General features: G+C 41.2%; 1 protein-coding gene across 1 annotated transcript in view; it reads right to left on the bottom strand.

Moving 5' to 3' along the window:
* The window catches only part of nbas (NBAS subunit of NRZ tethering complex), a 267,026-nt gene that overhangs the window by 35,566 nt on the left and 212,498 nt on the right, over positions 1-18,962 (bottom strand). Inside the window, exon 46 of the mRNA XM_033021570.1 lies at positions 15,621-15,823. Coding sequence (XP_032877461.1) covers positions 15,621-15,823 — 203 coding nt within the window. The remainder of the gene's footprint in view (positions 1-15,620; positions 15,824-18,962) is intronic.

Below are 18,962 nucleotides of genomic sequence, written 5' to 3'. Positions count from 1 at the left end.
TAGTATAAGTTGCAGAGAAAGGGGGAGCATGCAGAGAATGAAGGGATTGCTCGTGAAAGAATGGACCTCATGTCCTCAATGTAAAAAAAGGTGACCACGAGCTTCCGGTTGTTTTGTTTAGTTTAGTTTAGAGATACAGCGCGGGAACAGCCTGTGGGACTGCTGTATGACTTTGGCCCACTAAGTCCACACCGACCAGTGATCCCCGCACATTAATACTACCCTACATGCAAGAGGGGCAATTTACACATATACCAAGCCAATTAACCTACAAACCTGTACGTCTTTGGAGTGTGGGAGGAAACGGAAGATCTCGGAGAAAATCCACGCGGTCACGGGGAGAATGTACAAACTCCGTGCAGACTGCACCCATAGTAGGTATGTTGCAAAGCCTACCTGAAGCGTCGTTGAAAATCTGGCGCTGCGGGTGTGCGCGATTTTGGCGCCGTTTAGAGGGAGCGGGTTTAAAACGCGATTTTCTCTAGGCTGTTCAAATCGAAGATGTTCAGCCTAGTTAATTATTAACGAAAAATCGCTGGAAGACCCCGTCGCAAAAGCTATTATTAGTTTTAAAGGCCTCGTATAATAGTTATAGTAGTTTAAAAATCAATCTCTAAACCCGCGACCGCCAGCAACCGCAGGGTCCCATAGAGCAAACCACAGAAGGTATGTAGCTTATTTTTACATTAAAAAGGGCTTCTAAAGATCCCTTTATACAAAGTTTAATATTGCGAGTAGCTCATTTTGGGCCCATTATATCCCGCAGTATTTTTCTGGGCATTTGGGGCACAAATCTACCGCAATGTGAACGTTCTAAACCAGCGCGTTCCACAGGGACCCACTGGAAAGCTGATTTAAATGGGCATTTATTTACAGCAATTGAGCACTAAATTCCTTCCATTTGGTCTATAAATTAATGTAAATGAGATTTAAAAATCATGTTTTATTGTGAATTATTTGTGAATATTATTTGGACATTTAGGCTATTTAAAAATGTTAATCATTTATTAAGAAATGGATAGATGTTTAGATCTAATAATTGAAGTCTGAAATTAGCTACAATTAGGTAACTAACTAATTATATGCTTTAATTTCAGGTCATCCAAGTAAGATTATTTTATATTTGTTTCAGAATGCTTCACTCTATGATAACTGAAAATTTCATTCAGTTCTCTTAATTTTTAAGAAAGTTATGGGCTTTTGACTGTTCACGATCACAGCTTTTTTGTTATGTCCATAGAAAATCAATAGGGAACAAGATGCTCATTTCCGAGTATGAAAATGGCCATAACTTTTTAAATACTTGAGATATGAAAGTGAATTAGGTGTCAAATTAAACTTATTTTTATGCTTTATCTGATGGGATAAATTACAGACTTGATTTTTAAAATCTCAAAATGTTGTAACATTGCTACCCATAGTCGGGATCGTACCCAGGTCTCTGGCGCTGTGGGCGCTATAAGGCAGCAACTCTATTGCTGCGCCACTGTGCTACCCGTACGGTGTTTGGCCCTTTAATTCTCCTGCACATCCTTGCTCTGATATCTGTCTCCAACCTCCTACATTTGGCTTTGTTGGAACAGTGTAAGCTTGAGAGACAGTATCTCACCTTCCAACCAAGCACATTACAGTCATCCGGACTAAACAATGAATTATTTACTTTCACAAAACCAGCCTTTAGAGCTTTCTATCTGAACTGATCGGTTCAGATGAAAGTTACACTCTACAGCACTGGTTTTCTGTCTACTGATTCTACCTATTTGGCCGAGTATCATTATTATTATTATTAAACTTTATTTCAGACTCAAGGTCCAGACAAGAGATGACATTACATAAAATACATTGTATATAAAAACACCATAAAATACATGTAAAAGTTTAGTAAATTGATTATAAGAGTATCATAAATCATATACAAAAACACAATACATGATTTAAAATCCAGAATAAAAAGAAAGATCAATGTCCTACAACGGGACAACTATACCCAGTCTCCACAACTGGGATTGGTAGCGTGTAGTGCTAAACCTTATGCTTGATAAGACCATAATAATTGCATTTTCAGAGTAATTAATCCTGCAAATAAATTTATACATATGATTTCTTAGGATAGCTTCTAAAGTACTGACTCCTGCAGCCACAAACATTTCACTAGCACTAAACCATCTAGGTTTCCTTAGCAGCGTTCTCATGGCATTGTTATAAGCCACCTTAGTCTCTGTAAACTTGTCTTTCTATAGTTTAACCACAGGTGTGCAGTATAGAGTGGTGTGTCATATGCTTACGAACAGAGACATCTTCACCACATCAGTACAGGCACCAAACTTACGTAAGAGAATATTCGCCTGTACATACAGCATATGTCGTTGCCTATACATATCCTCATCATCTGTCATTTGTTCTGTAATAAAATATCCAAGATATTTTACCTTATTACAGACACTAAGATTATTGTCAGACAATTTAAAATCAAGAAATTTTAGACATTTATCCTCTTTGGTTCTACAGATCATAACAGCACTCTTACTAGCATTATATTTAATACCATGTTGCACACCATACACAGAACATATAGTAAGGAGCTGCTGGAGACCAGCACTAGATGGACTAAAGACCACAAGATTATCTGTATACATAATATGGTTCACTAAAATATTACCAATCATGCACCCAGTATTACAGGCTTTCAATTGCTTGGACAGATCATCAATATAAAGATTAAAAAGGACTGGGGACAAAATTCCCCCTTGTCTAACAATATTGCTACCCACAAATCCATAATATTGTCTTTAATTTAGTTTCAATGCACTGTTTTGCATACAGTCTGGGTATTTTATTTTATTTTCTCTGCTCTTATCTCCTTCCCCGTGGATCCTCTCCAGACGAGTCGGTCACAATTAACAAATCTTTATCAGCCTCTCAGATAGCACCATCACCACTTGTGTGATTCAGGTGTTATTTCCCCCAATAGTCTCCCACTCTCCAATTTGAAACTTTTAAAATTATTTTTCTCAGCTCTGATGATACGTGATCAACCTGTCATGGTTTTCCTGTCTCCACAGATGCTGCTTGATCTTCTAGGTGTAACCAGAATTCTCTCTAATTTTAGATTTCCAGCAACTGCAATGTTCTGTACATCACATCTGCTGCATCCTGTTGTGTTTCTTAGTTCTACTCCTAACTGCCAGTACTGATAACATGCCATGTCCTTGGTCTCCACGTTATCATAAATATTTCAAGAGAAAGTGTTTTGTTGTCATATGTCCCAGCTAGAACAATGAAATTCTTGCTTGCAGCAGCACAACAGAATATGTAAACATAGTACACTGTAAACAATATAATAAACAAGAATAAAAAGTTCAGTGTGTATATATACATAGGCATACACACGTATATACACACACGTGTACACACACACATGTACACACAAAAAAACATACATAAAAAACAAACAATAGTGCTGTATCTCCCTTTCCTTCTCTGCAACCTAAATACCTCTTTCTATTCTTTCTAATTCTTTGGAAGGGTAACTAAACCAAAAAAAATCCTTCCTCCAGGAACACCATCTGACCATCTGAATATGCCAGGTTATATTCTATTTTTGCTTCAGATTTCCAGCATCTGCAGATTTTTACGTCAGAATAACAGCATTTAAATAATTCATGCAATACTATCTATTGTCCTGATTATATGTAATAATGGATCCTTTCTGTGCTTGTTTTACAGGTCTAAATAAAATGAACATTCAACTTTGTGCCCAGAGTGGATGCAATCAAGAAGAAGAAAAAAAAACCTGATACAAATTAAAATGTGCTGGGAGCTAAATGTGCAGTTCAGAGTTATATACTGCTGAATTAGGTTGAGGCAGAAATATCCAATATGCTGAGTGGCAACTTCAACAACCTATATTTCCAGACATAGCAAGTGGGAGCACAGAAATTATAGCACCACAAATTATAGCACAGGTGATTTAGCCTTAACGCTTCTCATTGGAAGCAAAATTTATTCTGCTGAAATGTAAGGGTGCTTATTTATTCTAACGTGCAGGAGTTTGTACATGGATGCCAAATAATGAAATGAGAAAATGAAATATGTACCAGCTATTGCAAAACATTTCAAATACCAGGCAAAAATATAATAAATATATCTTACTTTATTAGCCAAGACTATCCCTTATAGACTTTTGACCATCAGCTGAAATTTCACTTTGTATTCATGAAACACTTTAGATTGCTAACATTGAACATTGCTGCTCTGTAGTCAGGCTTCAGTCAGCAGTTAAACGAGAAACTTAGCAATTCTACGATGGAGTACAAAGTCAGCAGATCTTGGATGCATTCCATGACCTCATTTTGGTCCATTTCTGCCAATGAATACTTAATATTGTGAAGGGAATATGCAAAGTCAAATGGAATTATTTTTCTTGGTCACAGAGAAACCCACAACCGAGAAATACCATTTAAGAATTTGAGTTATGCCAATTGAATGATAGTTCAAAAAATGCAGTTTTGGATGAAAAGGATTGCAATTGTGGAGCAGTGCATCAGATGGCAATGAATAGGTCAATTAAATAGTTTAAAAGTAGATAAAGTACGTTGGATCATGCAGCTCATAAGGAATATAGACAAAGGCTTTTGTTTAAATTAATCTTCTCTCGATATGAAAACTGGCAGAATAGATCATCCTACAATGGCAGGAAATATAGTATTATCTATTGGTTTTACTGTTCAAGTCCTAAACTGTGCTCCCCTTCCATGCCAAACAGCTCCCCTACAGGAATATTCCTAATTGCTACAAAACAGCCTGTGCTGTAAAGTATGTTGGCCAATAGCCTGCTGCGACTTATAATTAAGTTTCATGTAATAAACATTTGGGTGAGGGAGCAGAGGATCACAGATGTCAGTGCAATCATACCAAGGCATGCCATTATACTAAAGACGAGAAAAATGGTACACTATCATTCCTGCCCTTCTGGCGGGTAGATTTGCCAGTGCAAATGGGAGGGTTTAAACTAGTTTGGCAGGGGATTGGAACCAAAGCAGTTGTGTGGCAAACAAGAAAATTGAGGCAAAATTAAATATTAAAGCTAGAATGTTCAGTGGATACAACAAGCAGGGGCAAAACAGGGAGTAAGACGTTCTGATAGGTGGAAATGCATTCATTTTAATACAACAAGCCCGCGAGACAGGACAGAAAATCTCAGTGTAAGGATTGGTGTATGGGACTGTGATATTATAGTCATAACAATAACATGGTTGAGGGAGGATTGGTAGCTCAATGTTCCAGGTTAGAGGCTATGTGTGTGGAAAGGGTGTGTGTAAAGGAGGAGTGGGTGTTGCATTTTTGTTTAGGGAGAACATCACCTTAGTACAAAGGGATACATAGATACATAGAAAATAGGTGCAGGAGTAGGCCATTCGGTCCTTCGAGCCTGCACCGCCATTCAATATGATCATGGCTGATCATCCAACTCAGTATCCCGTACCTGCCTTCTCTCCATACCCCCTGATTCGTTTAGCCACAAGGGCCACATCTAACTCCCTCTTAAATATAACCAATGAACTGGCCTCAACTACCTTGTGGCAGAGAGTTCCAGAGATTCACCACTATCTGTGTGAAAAATGTTTTTCTCATCTTAAAGGATTTCCCCTCTATCCTTAAGCTGCGACCCCTTGTCCTGGACTTCCCCAACATCGGGAACAATCTTCCTGCATCTAGCCTGTCCAACCCCTTAAGAATTTTGTAAGTTTCTATAAGATCCCCCCTCAATCTCCTAAATTCTAGCGAGTACAAGCCGAGTCTATCCAGTCTTTCTTCATATGAAAGTCCTGACATCCCAGGAATCAGTCTGGTGAACCTTCTCTGCACTCCCTCTATGGCAATAATGTCCTTCCTCAGATTTGGAGACCAAAACTGTACGCAATGATATTGCTAGTGTGTCACAAGAGTAGAATTTGGAAATAAGGAGGGGATGATCATTTTGCTGGGATTATATTGTAGTCCTCCCAGCAGTCCACAGGAATTAGAGGAGAGGATATGCAAGGAGATTGCTGATAGCTGCAAGAATCATAGGATTATAAAAATAGTTTCAACTTCACTCATATTGACTGGTACTGCAATACCACAAAGGCTTCAATGTTTAATGTGCCCAGAAACATTTTCTCAATCAATAATAAGTAGGCCCTATTAAGGAGGGAAATCACTGGACCTCCTATTGGGGATAAGACAGGGCAAGTGTCTGAAGTGTCAGTGGGGGAGCATTGCGTGCAGCTCTGGTTGTCCAAATGCAGGAAGGATGTCATTAAGCTGGAAAGGGTGCAGAAAAGACTCACAAGCATGTTACTTGGACTGGAGAGTTTAAGCTATAAGGAGGGTCTGAAACATTTTCCATGCAGCATAGGAGGCTGAGTGGAGAATGATAACTTGTATATAAAATCATGGGGGTGTAGATGAGGTGGATGGTCATTGTTTTTTCCCTAATCCACGCAGGTCACAGTGAGAACGTACAAACTCTGTAGAGACAGCACCTGTAGTCAGGATCGAACAAGGGTCTTTGGCGCTGCAAGGCAACAACTCCACCCCTGTGCCACCGTGTTCCGCTTGCCGGATGAGTTGGCCCAAAGGGCCAGTTTCTGTTCTGTGCGATTATGACTAGATTTTAATATCCATCAGAGAACTAACAGCCAGTGACCTATACGTGGTCTATTATTAGAAGTTATGGGGAGCTGATATTTACCCAGAAGAGTGATTAAAGCTATAACATCCAAACCAATTCAGAGAGCGAGATTTGAAAAAGCCCACAAAGGTAAGATTATTTTTGTATGACAGTGTACAAATTATTGACTGGTGCAAATATAATGGGCCATTTTTTTTGTGGTGAAATGCCACCAGCTCCATGTGGAGTTGCCAGTAATTATCTTCACAAATGATATCAAATTTGAGATTTTAGTCTGAAAATGATGGTTATTCTTTACTGACATTTTTTTTTTGTTTAGTTCAGTGATACAGAGCAGAAACAGTTCATAAATCCATACGTTTTAGGAGATGAATAAGGTCATTCGGCCCATCAAGTCCACTCTGTTATTCAATCTCAACCCCATTCATAGAAACATAGACATAGAAAATAGGTGCAGGAGTAGGCCATTCGGCCCTTCGAGCCTGCACCGCCATTCAATATGATCACGGCTGATCATCCAACTCAGTATCCTGTACCTGCCTTCTCTCCATACCCCCTGATCCCTTTAGCCACAAGGGCCACATATAACTCCCTCTTAAATATAGCCAATGAACTGGCCTCGACTACCATTCTCCTGCCTTCGCCCCATAACCACACCGAGTCCGCACCGACCAACGATCCTCACACATTAACAATGTCCTACATACACTAGGGACAATTTACAATTATACCAAGCCAATTTGCTTACAAGCCTAAACGTCTTTGGAATGTGGAAAGAAACCAGAGCTCCCCGATTAAACCTACGCAGGTCATAGGACAATGTACAAACTCTGTATAAACAGCACCCGTAGTCACGATTGAACCCGGGTCCCTGGCATTGTAAGGTAGCAACTCTACCGCTATGCCACCGTGCCACCCAGCACTTATACTAGTCTGTTAACTAAATCTGTGGCAGATCCAACAAAAATCAAGAAATGTGAATTCATTCATATTGATTGCATGGGACAATAGGTAAGCACAAGGTACTTTATACGGAAGAGGCCAGGATGTAGCAGCACATGCCACAGCACCTTCTGGAGATGCATGCACAACAGCTCCATCTGACCTCTTACTTTACCCTGAATTCCACATGAAGTTCAGTCTTCTGAGTTGAGGGGCCAGGTATATTTTATAGCTGGCTCCTCAGCTTTGTACAAGTCATTGCTGGAACAATTAACAAAGTCTGATCAAACAAACAACATCAATATTAACTCCTTTATTAAGAAGGTTAGCTTTGTGGAGCAGCTTTATTTCACTGCACATTTACTGTTGAAAAAACAATTAATTCGATTCTAAAGAGTCTCCACCCGAAATGTCACGTATTCACATTCTCCAGATCTGCTGCATGACACACCGGGTTACTCCAGAATTGTCTTCCCCCCCCCCCCCCCCATAAACCAGCAACTGCAGTTCCTTGTCTCCAGATTAGTAAATGTAACATTTTATACATTTTAATTTTCAAAATTATATTTATACTACTGAGAAATGTCTGAATATCAGACACATCTAAAATGTGTCTGAAGAAGCTGGCATTCAACCTCAATGAACTATCAAAGACCATATGACAGTACATTGGGATGTACTGTTGCTTAAACTCGTGAATTATTCAAGATATGCGTTCTGAATTGTTAGAATGTTCTTGATTTTGGTTCTAATGCATTTTAAAATAATAATAAATTTTGGCAATTTTCTTTTGTTTTTAGTAGTTTTTGAATATTTTTAACAAATCCATGATAGTGAAAAATATCTGGGTTTTTTTTTGACAAGCTTGGCTTTCATTGCAGCTTGGGTTGTGGGTTAGTGAGCATCCAGGTTAGTTTGTCTTTTATTCATTTCTTTGACCATTCACTCAACTTGATGGTGTAATGTTGCACTGGGCTTGACCGACCAAAAGAGGATCAACAGCATTTACAGTGTAGAAGCTGAAGCCTGGCAAAGGTGAGATAGTGTGCAGTTAACTACAGCTGTACAGCAAAAGGTCCTTGAGAGTTATCTTTACAAAGATTAAATGCAAATGGAGGATTGAATAGCATGTAGTTTTTGTTGGATATTAGTGCTTTTAAGAACGTATTGTGATTGGCGATTTTTTATCCCAGGTGTGCAATATTTGAATTAATCAAAATTTGTATAAAATCTGATAATTCTGAGTAGAATTTTGGAGTAGTACGGTAATTGGGATTGTGATGCTCCCCTTGTGCACAAATAAATAGTTTGCCTGAGAAATGAATGCAGGTTGTTAAAAGTCCAGTTGATTGACGACAACAACAAGTAAATAACGATTTTTTAAATGAAAAAATGGCTTCAGAATACAAAAGCCAAGGAGCATGCAATCAATAGTTTTATAGATAGATGCAGGAGCCATTTTTTAGTGATGAGGGCAGTTACAGAAGCTTTCTTGAAAACTTATGCTCATTTTATCTTTTAACCTTCAAGATTTTAACTGGAAACTAGACCGTGCTGACCCGTTAGGTCTGCTCTCCCAACGCAAGATCCCACCACTCACCCGTTCCCCCAACGCAATATTGTAACACTCATGCATAGCCCCCAACTGTGCAGAAGCGGCTCATTTCTCCTCATCCCCCAGCACTCCGTCCTCCTCTTCACCCTCCGTCTTCAATCCCCAGAGAGGGAGTGGGGGGTAGAGAGGGGGAGGGGAGGGGAGGGGGGTAGAGAGGGAGGGGGAGGGGTAGAGAGAGAGGGGTGGGAGAGAGGGAGGGGGGGGGGTAGAAAGGGAGGGGGGGTAGAGAGGGAGGTGGAGGGGAGGGGAAGGGGGTAGAGAGGGAGGGGGAGGGGTTAGAGAGGGCAGGGGAGGGGGTAGAGAGGGCAGAGGAGGGGAGTAGAGGAGGGAGGATAGTGGGAGGGGGAGGGGGGTAGAGAGGGAGAGGGGCAGAGAGGGAGGGGGGTAGAGAGAGAGGGAGGGGGTAGAGGGAAAGTGGCAGAGTGGGGGGGAGGGAGGGTAGAGAGGGAATGGGCGAGGGAGGTAGAGAGGGAAGGGGGTCGAGAGGGTGGGAGTGAGGGTAGATAGGGAGGGGGTAGAGAGGGGGAGGGAGGGTAGAGAGTGGGGGGAGGGGCGAGAGAGGGAGTCTCCCTCCTCCACACACCTCCATCTCCCTCTACCACCCCACTCCCCATCCCATCTCCCTCCTCCTCATTTCCCTCATCCTTCTCCCCTCACTCTCATTCCCTGCCCCAGCACCTACCCAGGTCGTAGAGCAGCGCCAGGGCCTGGAACTCGCCTGGTTCTCGTACTCGGCCCGGCCCTGGCTGTAGACTCCCGCCGTCAGCTTGGTCGCCACCTGGGCTCCAGTCTTTATCTCCGGGCTCATCCCTGACCCCGGACCCAGGCTCGTCCTTGGTTCCAGCGGCGGCTTCTTTCTCGATCTCGGTCACGGCCCCATCCCAAGCCCCGGGCTTGGCCCTCACTCCAGCTCCAGCCTCGGCTCCAGCCCAGGCCAGGCTCAGTCCTCGGGCTCGGCCCGCAGTACCACCCTCCCCACCAGGTACTGGGCGGGTGTCGGGTGTCGGCAGCCGCCACACACTCCTCATTCACAGCGAGTGCCAGAATGCCCCTCCCTCCCTGAGTGTCCCTTCCTGCCTTTCGAGTGCATTGTGACTTTTTTTTCCCCCCAAAGTGGGTGAGTATGAAGAAATCAGGTTGTTTTTAAAATTTCAAGGATTAATAACTTCGGAAATAAAGGTGGGAATGCGACGGGAAGATGTTTATTGCTACCATGTGAGTAGGATGTGTGAAAATGGGAAGGCTGTGGCCTAGCGTTTGGAAGAAGGTAGGAAAACTAAATTGACACAACATCGTGGGCAGATCAGGGTACAAACACAAACAATAGGAAGACTTTTAGTATCATAGAGATATAACCTACAGTACCCTCCATAATGTTTGGGATACAGACCCATCATTTATTTATTTGCCTTTGTACGCCGCAATTTGAGATTTGTAATAGAAAAATGACGTGAAACCAAAATGTAAAAAAATGGCCTTTAATAAAATCTGACAATGTGCACTTTAACCATGTGTGATAATTTTTCTATTACAAATCTAAAATTGTGGAGTACAGAGGCAAACAAATAATGATGGGTCTTTGTCTCAAACATTATGGAGGGCACTGTATTTTAATGATAAATCACGTCTTTCATCACTGAGTACTGAATGCTTGTTGATTGGCTAAAGCATAATATCATTCAAATTGTGCCCCAGTAGAGATCTAGAGCACAAAATACAACCAAAGAATAACACGGTACACCTATATCCCACTCAGTTCCAGGAAATAATGTTATAAACTGAGCATTTAATGTACCATGCAGCGAAGGTCAGGTAGCACAAGGCTAATGAGGAGATGGGGTACCAAACTGCAGCAGCCCAAGTGACGGGTGCAATTTGCTGTTTTGAACTGTTTGTGGATTTAGTATCTCAGGCATCTGGCTTGTTATTGACCAATCTGACACTTGAGATTACATGGCCATAATATTGAATTTCAATGTAATTAACTGTAGGTACCCATGGCATGTCATGCAGAACATTTGGATAGATATTTTGAAGCACTATACAAATTAAATTATTTTCATTTGTCCATTGTTGGTAGTTTTGTATTTGTTCTTTGCTTGGAGGTGAGAGTAAAAGGAGTCCAAGCAATAACTTGAATATTGCAACCTTCACGTGGTCTGCCTTGTTTCGACGAATGCAATCAACCTGGTGTGCACAATCAAATAGAACAAGTTGTCCTACAACTTTAGGCTGTGCACACCATACACAAGAAGAAGAACTATAAGGTTCAATGACTGCAAATGAATTCAGTAAAAAAAGGACCTAGGTATTCCAGTACATGAATCATGAAAATTTAGCTGGCTGACCCAACGGTTAAAACAACAAATACCATTTTGGCTTTCAATGCAAAGGTTTTGGTAGTTTAAAACATAGGGGGTTTGGTTAAAAATATACAGCATGTTGATGAGCCAGAGCCGGAAAATCACCTTCAGGTTTGGTCCTCCTACAAAAAATAGAGAAACATTGGAGACAGTACAAATGAGATTCATCATGGATGAGACGGCTATCCAAAATGAGGGTAAGTAGCATGGTCCTTTATTCCTTGGAGTTCAGAAGAATGATATAAGAAACATACATCCTACATGGCAGGGCAGATGTTTTCGCTCGTGGGAAGATCTTGAACAAGGGAATTGAACTACTAGATGAAGGTCCAGTCATGAGGTGTGTAGAAATTTCTTCTCATAGAGGGTGACAAATCTCGGTACACGTGACGATAAACTAAACTGAAACTCCTATTTTCTGATGTTCTTGTGGATGATTAAATGTTATGATATAATACCCTGCCACAGGAAGAGAACAAGAAATGGTGCAGTTTGGATTTCCTTCAAAAGGACGAAGATCATACCTACAATTAACTACCAAATTGTTGAAGAGGCACATTGCCATTCAACTGAACACAACAGAGCCAACATTTATATGGTCTTGAGTATATTCAAATTAATTTTAAAATGCTTTGTGTTTCTAGTTTCCTTGACAACTAGATTGAGCAACCATGCAAACAAAAAGTAATTTATGGTAATTTTATGCCCACAGTTAAATAAATAAGGCATGATGGACTGAAACACTTAGATTAGATTAGATTAGATTAATTACTGTAACACAAACATCCACCACAGCATTCATCACTGTGGTGGAAGGCTCAAAATTTGGCCAGTCCTCCTCCATTTCCCCCCCGTGGTCAGGACCAGAGTCCAGAGTCAGTCCAGGATTGGCTCTTCCTCACCGGAGACCGCGGCTTTAAGTTGTTGTAGGCCGCAGGCCGGCGGTCAAGATTTAAAGTTCCCGCCACAGCCAGAAGCACCGTAGACTGCAGGGCCGGCGGTCGAAGCTCCCTCCAGGGATGATGGTAAGTCCATGCCGGACCCGCGGTAGAAGTTGGCCGCGGGCCGGCAGTGATGGCTTCTTCCCCCGGGTCCCCAACGTGAGATCCCGGGCTGTAGACGCCGCACCAGCTGGAGCTCTGCAGACCGCGGCTTCAGGCTGCGACTTCAGGCTGCCGGCTGCCCCGGGTCAGCGAAACGGAGCGCTCCCCTCCAGCGAGGGCTCATCCGCTCCACGCCGAGAGTCCACGCTGCGCCCGCCGCTGAAGCCCCGGGCGCGTCTCCGGGAAAGGTCGCGTCGATCCTTGATGTTAGGCCACGGGGGAGGCGACCTGGAAAAACTCGCCTCTCCGTGGAGGAGGCGACCGAAGCGGTTTCCCCCTTACCCCCCCACACCACCCCCCACATAAAACACACAAAGAAACATTAAATACAGACTTTAAAACATACTAAAAAAATAAAAAAAGGTTGAAAAACTGACGCGCTGCATGACAGGGCTGCTGCCAGAGCAGCGCCCCCTACAGAACATAATAATACCTTAATTAGTGATGACCTTCTTTCTGCATGGAGCCCTGCTAGCTGGGAACATGACTTAAAGAATCAGCTTTATAATATGCTAAAAGTGAGTTCAACTTCCCCTTCAACCATCCAATAAAAAGCCCTGTGATGCGGAGCTCACTTTAACACCTCACATCATTCCACCACCAACAATGCACAAGTCAGGAGGGCAACAAGACCCACATTGCTTGCTTGGATGTGTCAACTCCAAAAGCAGCCAAGAAGCTCGATACCAAATAATCAGGTTTTTACTGGTATCCATCCAACACCAATGCAAAATGGCTACAGTATGAAATGCATATGCAATTATTCCCCTTAACTATTCCAGTAGCATTCACCAAACTAGAGTGATACAGTGTGGAAACAGGCCGTTCAGCTCAATTTGCCCACACCAGCCAACATGTCCTAGCTACACTAGTCCATATCCCTCCAAATGGTGTTAGATGGCTCGTGCCATCTAACACCAAGGACAAGGGCTTCAGGTGCATGGTAACAGCACGAGTTGCATTTACCAAATCACACATCATCCGATCCTGGAAATAAATAATTGTTTCTTCTTTATTATTGGGTCTAAATCCTTGAACTTCCTTCCCAACAGCATTATTGGAGCATGTTCTTCAGAATTACTGCAACAATTGAAGAAAATATTTTTCCACAAGTTTTTCCAAAGGCAAAAACAAATAAGAGCTGATCAAAATGAATTACCTTAAATTGCTCTATTAAATTGCAGCACAAATGACAATGTCTCTTTAACTGCATCTTTAAAACAATTAAGATTATTCCAAGTTAGGAGGGATCCGGAGGGCAAAGCAATAATTTCAAAATCTAAAATACCCAAATCAATTCTGATCCTGTGTACCATCTGCAGCGGGAGTGCTCTGTGCATTAATTGTTTGCTTCTAACTCAGTTTATGCCTCCAATAACTCTCCCAATAAATTTTAAACCAAATTTCCTATCTCAGAAGCAGGCATTTAGAGATGGTAATTTAAATACAATTTTATTGTATAACCTAATTGAAAACATTTTATAATCAGTAAATTGAGACAGTAAAATTGAACACCACGTTTTAGCTTCACCTCAGGGATTCTTCTTAGAGCAACATTCTCGGTGTATATAGCAATGTTACAAAATTTTGCGATTTAAAAAATCAAGTCTGCAATTTATCCTATCAGATAAATCATAAACAGAAGTTTAATTTGACGCCTAATTCACTTTCATATCTTCAGTATTTAGAAAGTTATGGCCATTTTCATACTCGGAAATTAGCATCTTGTTCCTTATTGCTTTTCCATTGACTTAACTCAAAAGCTGTGATCGAGAACAGTCCAAAGCCCATAACCTTCTTAAAAATTAAGAGAACTGAATGAAATTTTCAGTTATTATAGATTGAAGCATTCTGAAGCAAATATGAAACAATCTTACTTGGATGACCTGAAATTAAAGCATATAATTAGTTAGTTACCTAATTGTAACTAATTACAAAATTCAATTACTAGATCTAAACATCCATCCATTTCTTAAGAAAAGGTTAACATTTTTAAATAGCCTAAGTGTCCAAATAGCATTCACACAAGAATTCACAACATAACATGATTTTAAAATCTCATTGTCATGAATTTATAGGCCAAATGGAAGGAATTTAATGTTTAATTCCCGTAAAATCATGGGTATTTAAATCATCTTGCGAGTGGGTTTTTGTGGAACGCGATCGATTGGAACATTGTGGTTGCGGTGAATTTGAACCCCATATCAGCAGGAAAAAGACTGCCGGTTTGTATGGGGCCAAAATCACATTTTCACCAAGTAAATTTTGATTAAAGTCATCCTGAGAAGCTAGTTTATATGTAAAATATACGACGTACCCCGTGTTTTGTCCCCAACTTGAGATTCGTCCCGTTGTAGGTGTTGAGGGCGTTAGAAGTAGCTTTTTATTTTACTCCAGCGATTAAATTGTCCAGCGAATTTAAAAAAAAACTTCCAAGAACGTAAGTCCGGTCGATTGTTCTTTAGTAGCTGGCAGCCCAAGGAAGTTCGCCTCCGACAGGCAGGAGAAAACAATATTTTAATCCCGCCCCCCCCCCCCTCAAAGGCGCCAAAGTCACGCACACGGCCAGTGGCAGAACTGCAGCGTCGCTGAAGGTAAGTTTTGTAACATCGCTAATGTATGACAGAAGGATATGAAAATGGAAACAAACACAAATCTCCAGGAGAATTCAACAAAGGATTAAATTCAATGGCACAACAGATGTAAAGTAAAGCAAAATTAAGGTCTTAAAAAAAAAGAAATTTCTGTTTCCTACCTTGTTCTAATGTAAGTGTTCTAATGTAACCTTGTTCTAATGTAATCTAATTCAGAGCAAATCAAGATTACATTGTTCTGGGTCAGTGAGTAAAGGCAGGAAAACTATCTAAGCAAAGAAATCTTACATTTTCAGAACATGAAGATGTACTCGATTGCAAACATACCCGAGTTGATTTATAACCCTCAGTACAGCATCTTGTACGACAGCTTTTGGTGATATTTCCTGCGATTCTACTGCAACCAGCAACAATTGCTGCATCATATCAAGAGACTGTCCATCGAGAACCATAGTAACTGCCAGGTCATGCAGTTTAGTGCTTTCGGATCTTGAAAGGTCGTAGAAATGATAGTATTTTTGTAATAGGCTCTGGAAATGAAACAGAGTATATATTTGTTAGATTTTATGAGTTCCATAATTTTTGACAGTTTAAATCTACTGTTTACATCTAAAGCATTAAGGCACCTTCTCCGAAACAGATGGATCTATTACTTATCGAAACTTTTTCTAATTTAGTTTTCACCAATATCTTTCTCTTTGTATTTCCTAAGCACCAGAAACTTGGAACAAATAGCAAATATTTAGTAACATTTCTAACTGGCCACTAAAAATATCAACTTTTCATGATTTCATTTCATCAACAATTAGTTTGTGTGCTCATAATAGCCATGACTTCAGAACAAAATTCCACGACAATAATAAACAATTACCCAATAACTTATTTTTAATGATTGCAGATTTAACGTTAGACAGAACATCAGAAGAGTTGCTGCAGATATTTTCCAAAAATTGTCGGAGAACCTTTCGCAATTGAGAAGAGGCAAAGAGGGCTGTTTGTAGGAATATTAACTGACCCGAACTAATTCATTAGGAACATCAAAGGTAATGGAGTGCACACCTGGTTTAATAGAGTTAATACCCAATATACAGCATTTGTATGACAGCATTATGTGACATGTCTTGAAATACTATGGTGACTGGCCAATAGGATGTCAGCCAGAGTAGATGGTTCCTCTTCTTGCATTAATAATAACATATCCGTTTGTAGACTTAAGTACCACATTAAAAATGACTGCTGGATTCTGTGCTTGGATTAAAGTTTCAACTTGTGACAAGAATATAAAATCCAGGAACAAGGCAAATGGCCCCGCAATCTTGCTCCAACATTTAAAATTATCATAGCAGATCTGTTTTTGCCCCAGCTTTAGCTTTCCCCAGAACCAATCTTTCCAGCACAACTTTGAAAACATTTGATAATTTAGTTTCTACCTCACCAGTCTTGTAGAGAATTCAATAAACTCTTCATCGCAAGTTTATAATTTGTCATGCCACGTCCAAATTGTGCAACTTTCAATAAAATCATTTTGGTCGTCTCCAGGCCACTGAGTCTCTTCCCAACTTGTTTAGCTTCTCCTTTTATGACAGCCCTCTCATCACTGAATCAACCGAACAGTGGTCCGAGGCATTTCACTTTTTTTTTTATGGCTTAACAACCTGGAAAGTTTTTTTGTCAGCTATCTCACATATATCCTCTAATTTTAGGGACTCTTGCAAAGTATCTTTCTCTTAAATTTATTTTGGAAATCCAAACAAAATTAACCTACCGTTCCCCTTCATTCACCCTGCTCATTACATCCACAACAAGGATGTAAAGTTCACAGAGAGGGTACTGGATATGTGGAACTTTATACAGTTTAGAACAGGGGTTCACAACCTTTTTCATCCCATTTTCCCCTGGCAACTTTAAAAGCACATAACAAAGTTATTTCACTTATTTATGAATAACTAATGATGAACAGATACCGGTATACCAGAACCAAACACAGTCAGTCAATGAGAAAAAATATGTAGAAATCCAGAATCAACAAATTTACCCCCTGGGTAGACAAAATTTACCCCAGGTAGGGAACCCTTGGTTTAGCACAACAGGGGAAATGTAGGCAGGTGGGACTATAGATGGGGCATTTTGGTCAGCGTGGGCAGGTTGGGCCAAATGACTTATTGCTCAGCACTTCAACTCCCCCTCACATTCCCAATCTGACCTTTCTGTCCTGGGCCTCCTCCATTGCGAGTGAGGCCCGGCGCAAATTAGAGGAACAGCACCTCATATTTTGCTTAGGTAGTTTACACCCCAGCGGTATGAGCATTGACCTCTCTAATTTTAGATAGCCCCTGCTTTCTCCCTCCTTCCCCTCCCCCTTCCCAGCTCTCCCACAAAGCCTATTGTCTCCGCCTCTTCCTTTTTTCCCCGCCCCCCCCCCACTGCCAAATCAGCCTGAAGAAGGGTCTCTTAACCTCTTAAATGCCACTGTTATATCTAGCTGCTCCACCAGCACGTTCCAGGCATCCACCACACTGTGTAAAAGAACTCGGCCCACACATCACTTTTAAACATTGCCCCTCTTACCTTAAAGCTGTGGCCTCGAGTCTTTAATATTTCCACCCTGGGGAAAAAGATTGACTGTCTACCCAATCTATGCTAAACATGATTTCCTTTCAATGTTGACTCTGAGGTCGATCACACCTTTGAAGTACTCCAATAAAATGAATACAATGCAGTTTATTTTCAGAATCAAGTCTGCTCAGATGATTTGACAGGTTGAGATAGGGTAGGAATTAACGGGCCCCTTTCAGAATGGCAGGCGGTGACTGGTGGGGTACCGCAAGGCTCGGTGCTGGGACTGCAGCTATTTACAATATATATTAATGATTTGGATGAAGCGATTAAAAGTAACATTAGCAAATTTGTCGATGACACAAAGCTGGGTGGCAGTGTGAACTGTGAGGAGGATGCTATGAGGATGCAGGGTGACTTGGACAGGTTGGGTGAGTGGGATGCATTGCAGATACAGTTTAATGTGGATAAATGTGAGGTTATCCACTTAGGTGGCAAAAACAGGAAGGCAGATTATTATTTAAATGGTGTCAAGTTGGGAAAAGAGGAAGTACAACGGGATCTGGGGGTCCTTGTTCATCAGTCATTGAAAGTAAGCATGTAGGTACAGCAGGCAGTGAAGAAAGCAAATGGCATGTTGGCCTTCATAACACGAGGAGTTGAGTATAGGAGCAAATAGGTCCTCCTGCAGTTGTAGAGGGCCCCAGTGAGACCACACCTGGAGTGTTGTGATAGTTTTGGTCTCCAAACTTGAGGAAGGACATTCTTGCTATTGAGGGAGTGCAGCGTAGGTTCACAAGGTTAATTCCCGGGATGGCGGGACTCTCATATGTTGATAGATTGGAGCAGCTAGGCTTGTATACTCTAGAATTTAGAAGGATGAGAGGGAATCTTATTGAAACATATAAGATTATTAAGGGTTTGGACACGCTAGAGGCAGGAAACATGTTCCCAATGTTGGGGGAGTCCAGAACCAGGGGCCATAGTTTAAGAAAAAACTTTTTCACACAGAGTTGTGAGTGTGTGGAAATCTCTGCCTCAGAGGGCGGTGGAGGCTGGTTCGCTGGATGCTTTCAAGAGAGAGTTAGATAGAGCTCGTAGGGATAGTGGAGC

This window comes from Amblyraja radiata, chromosome 5, assembly GCF_010909765.2.
Source record: "Amblyraja radiata isolate CabotCenter1 chromosome 5, sAmbRad1.1.pri, whole genome shotgun sequence".
NCBI classification, from domain to species: domain Eukaryota; kingdom Metazoa; phylum Chordata; class Chondrichthyes; order Rajiformes; family Rajidae; genus Amblyraja; species Amblyraja radiata.
Note: the sequence above shows the minus strand (reverse complement) of the source record. Positions and strands in the feature narration are given on the sequence as shown.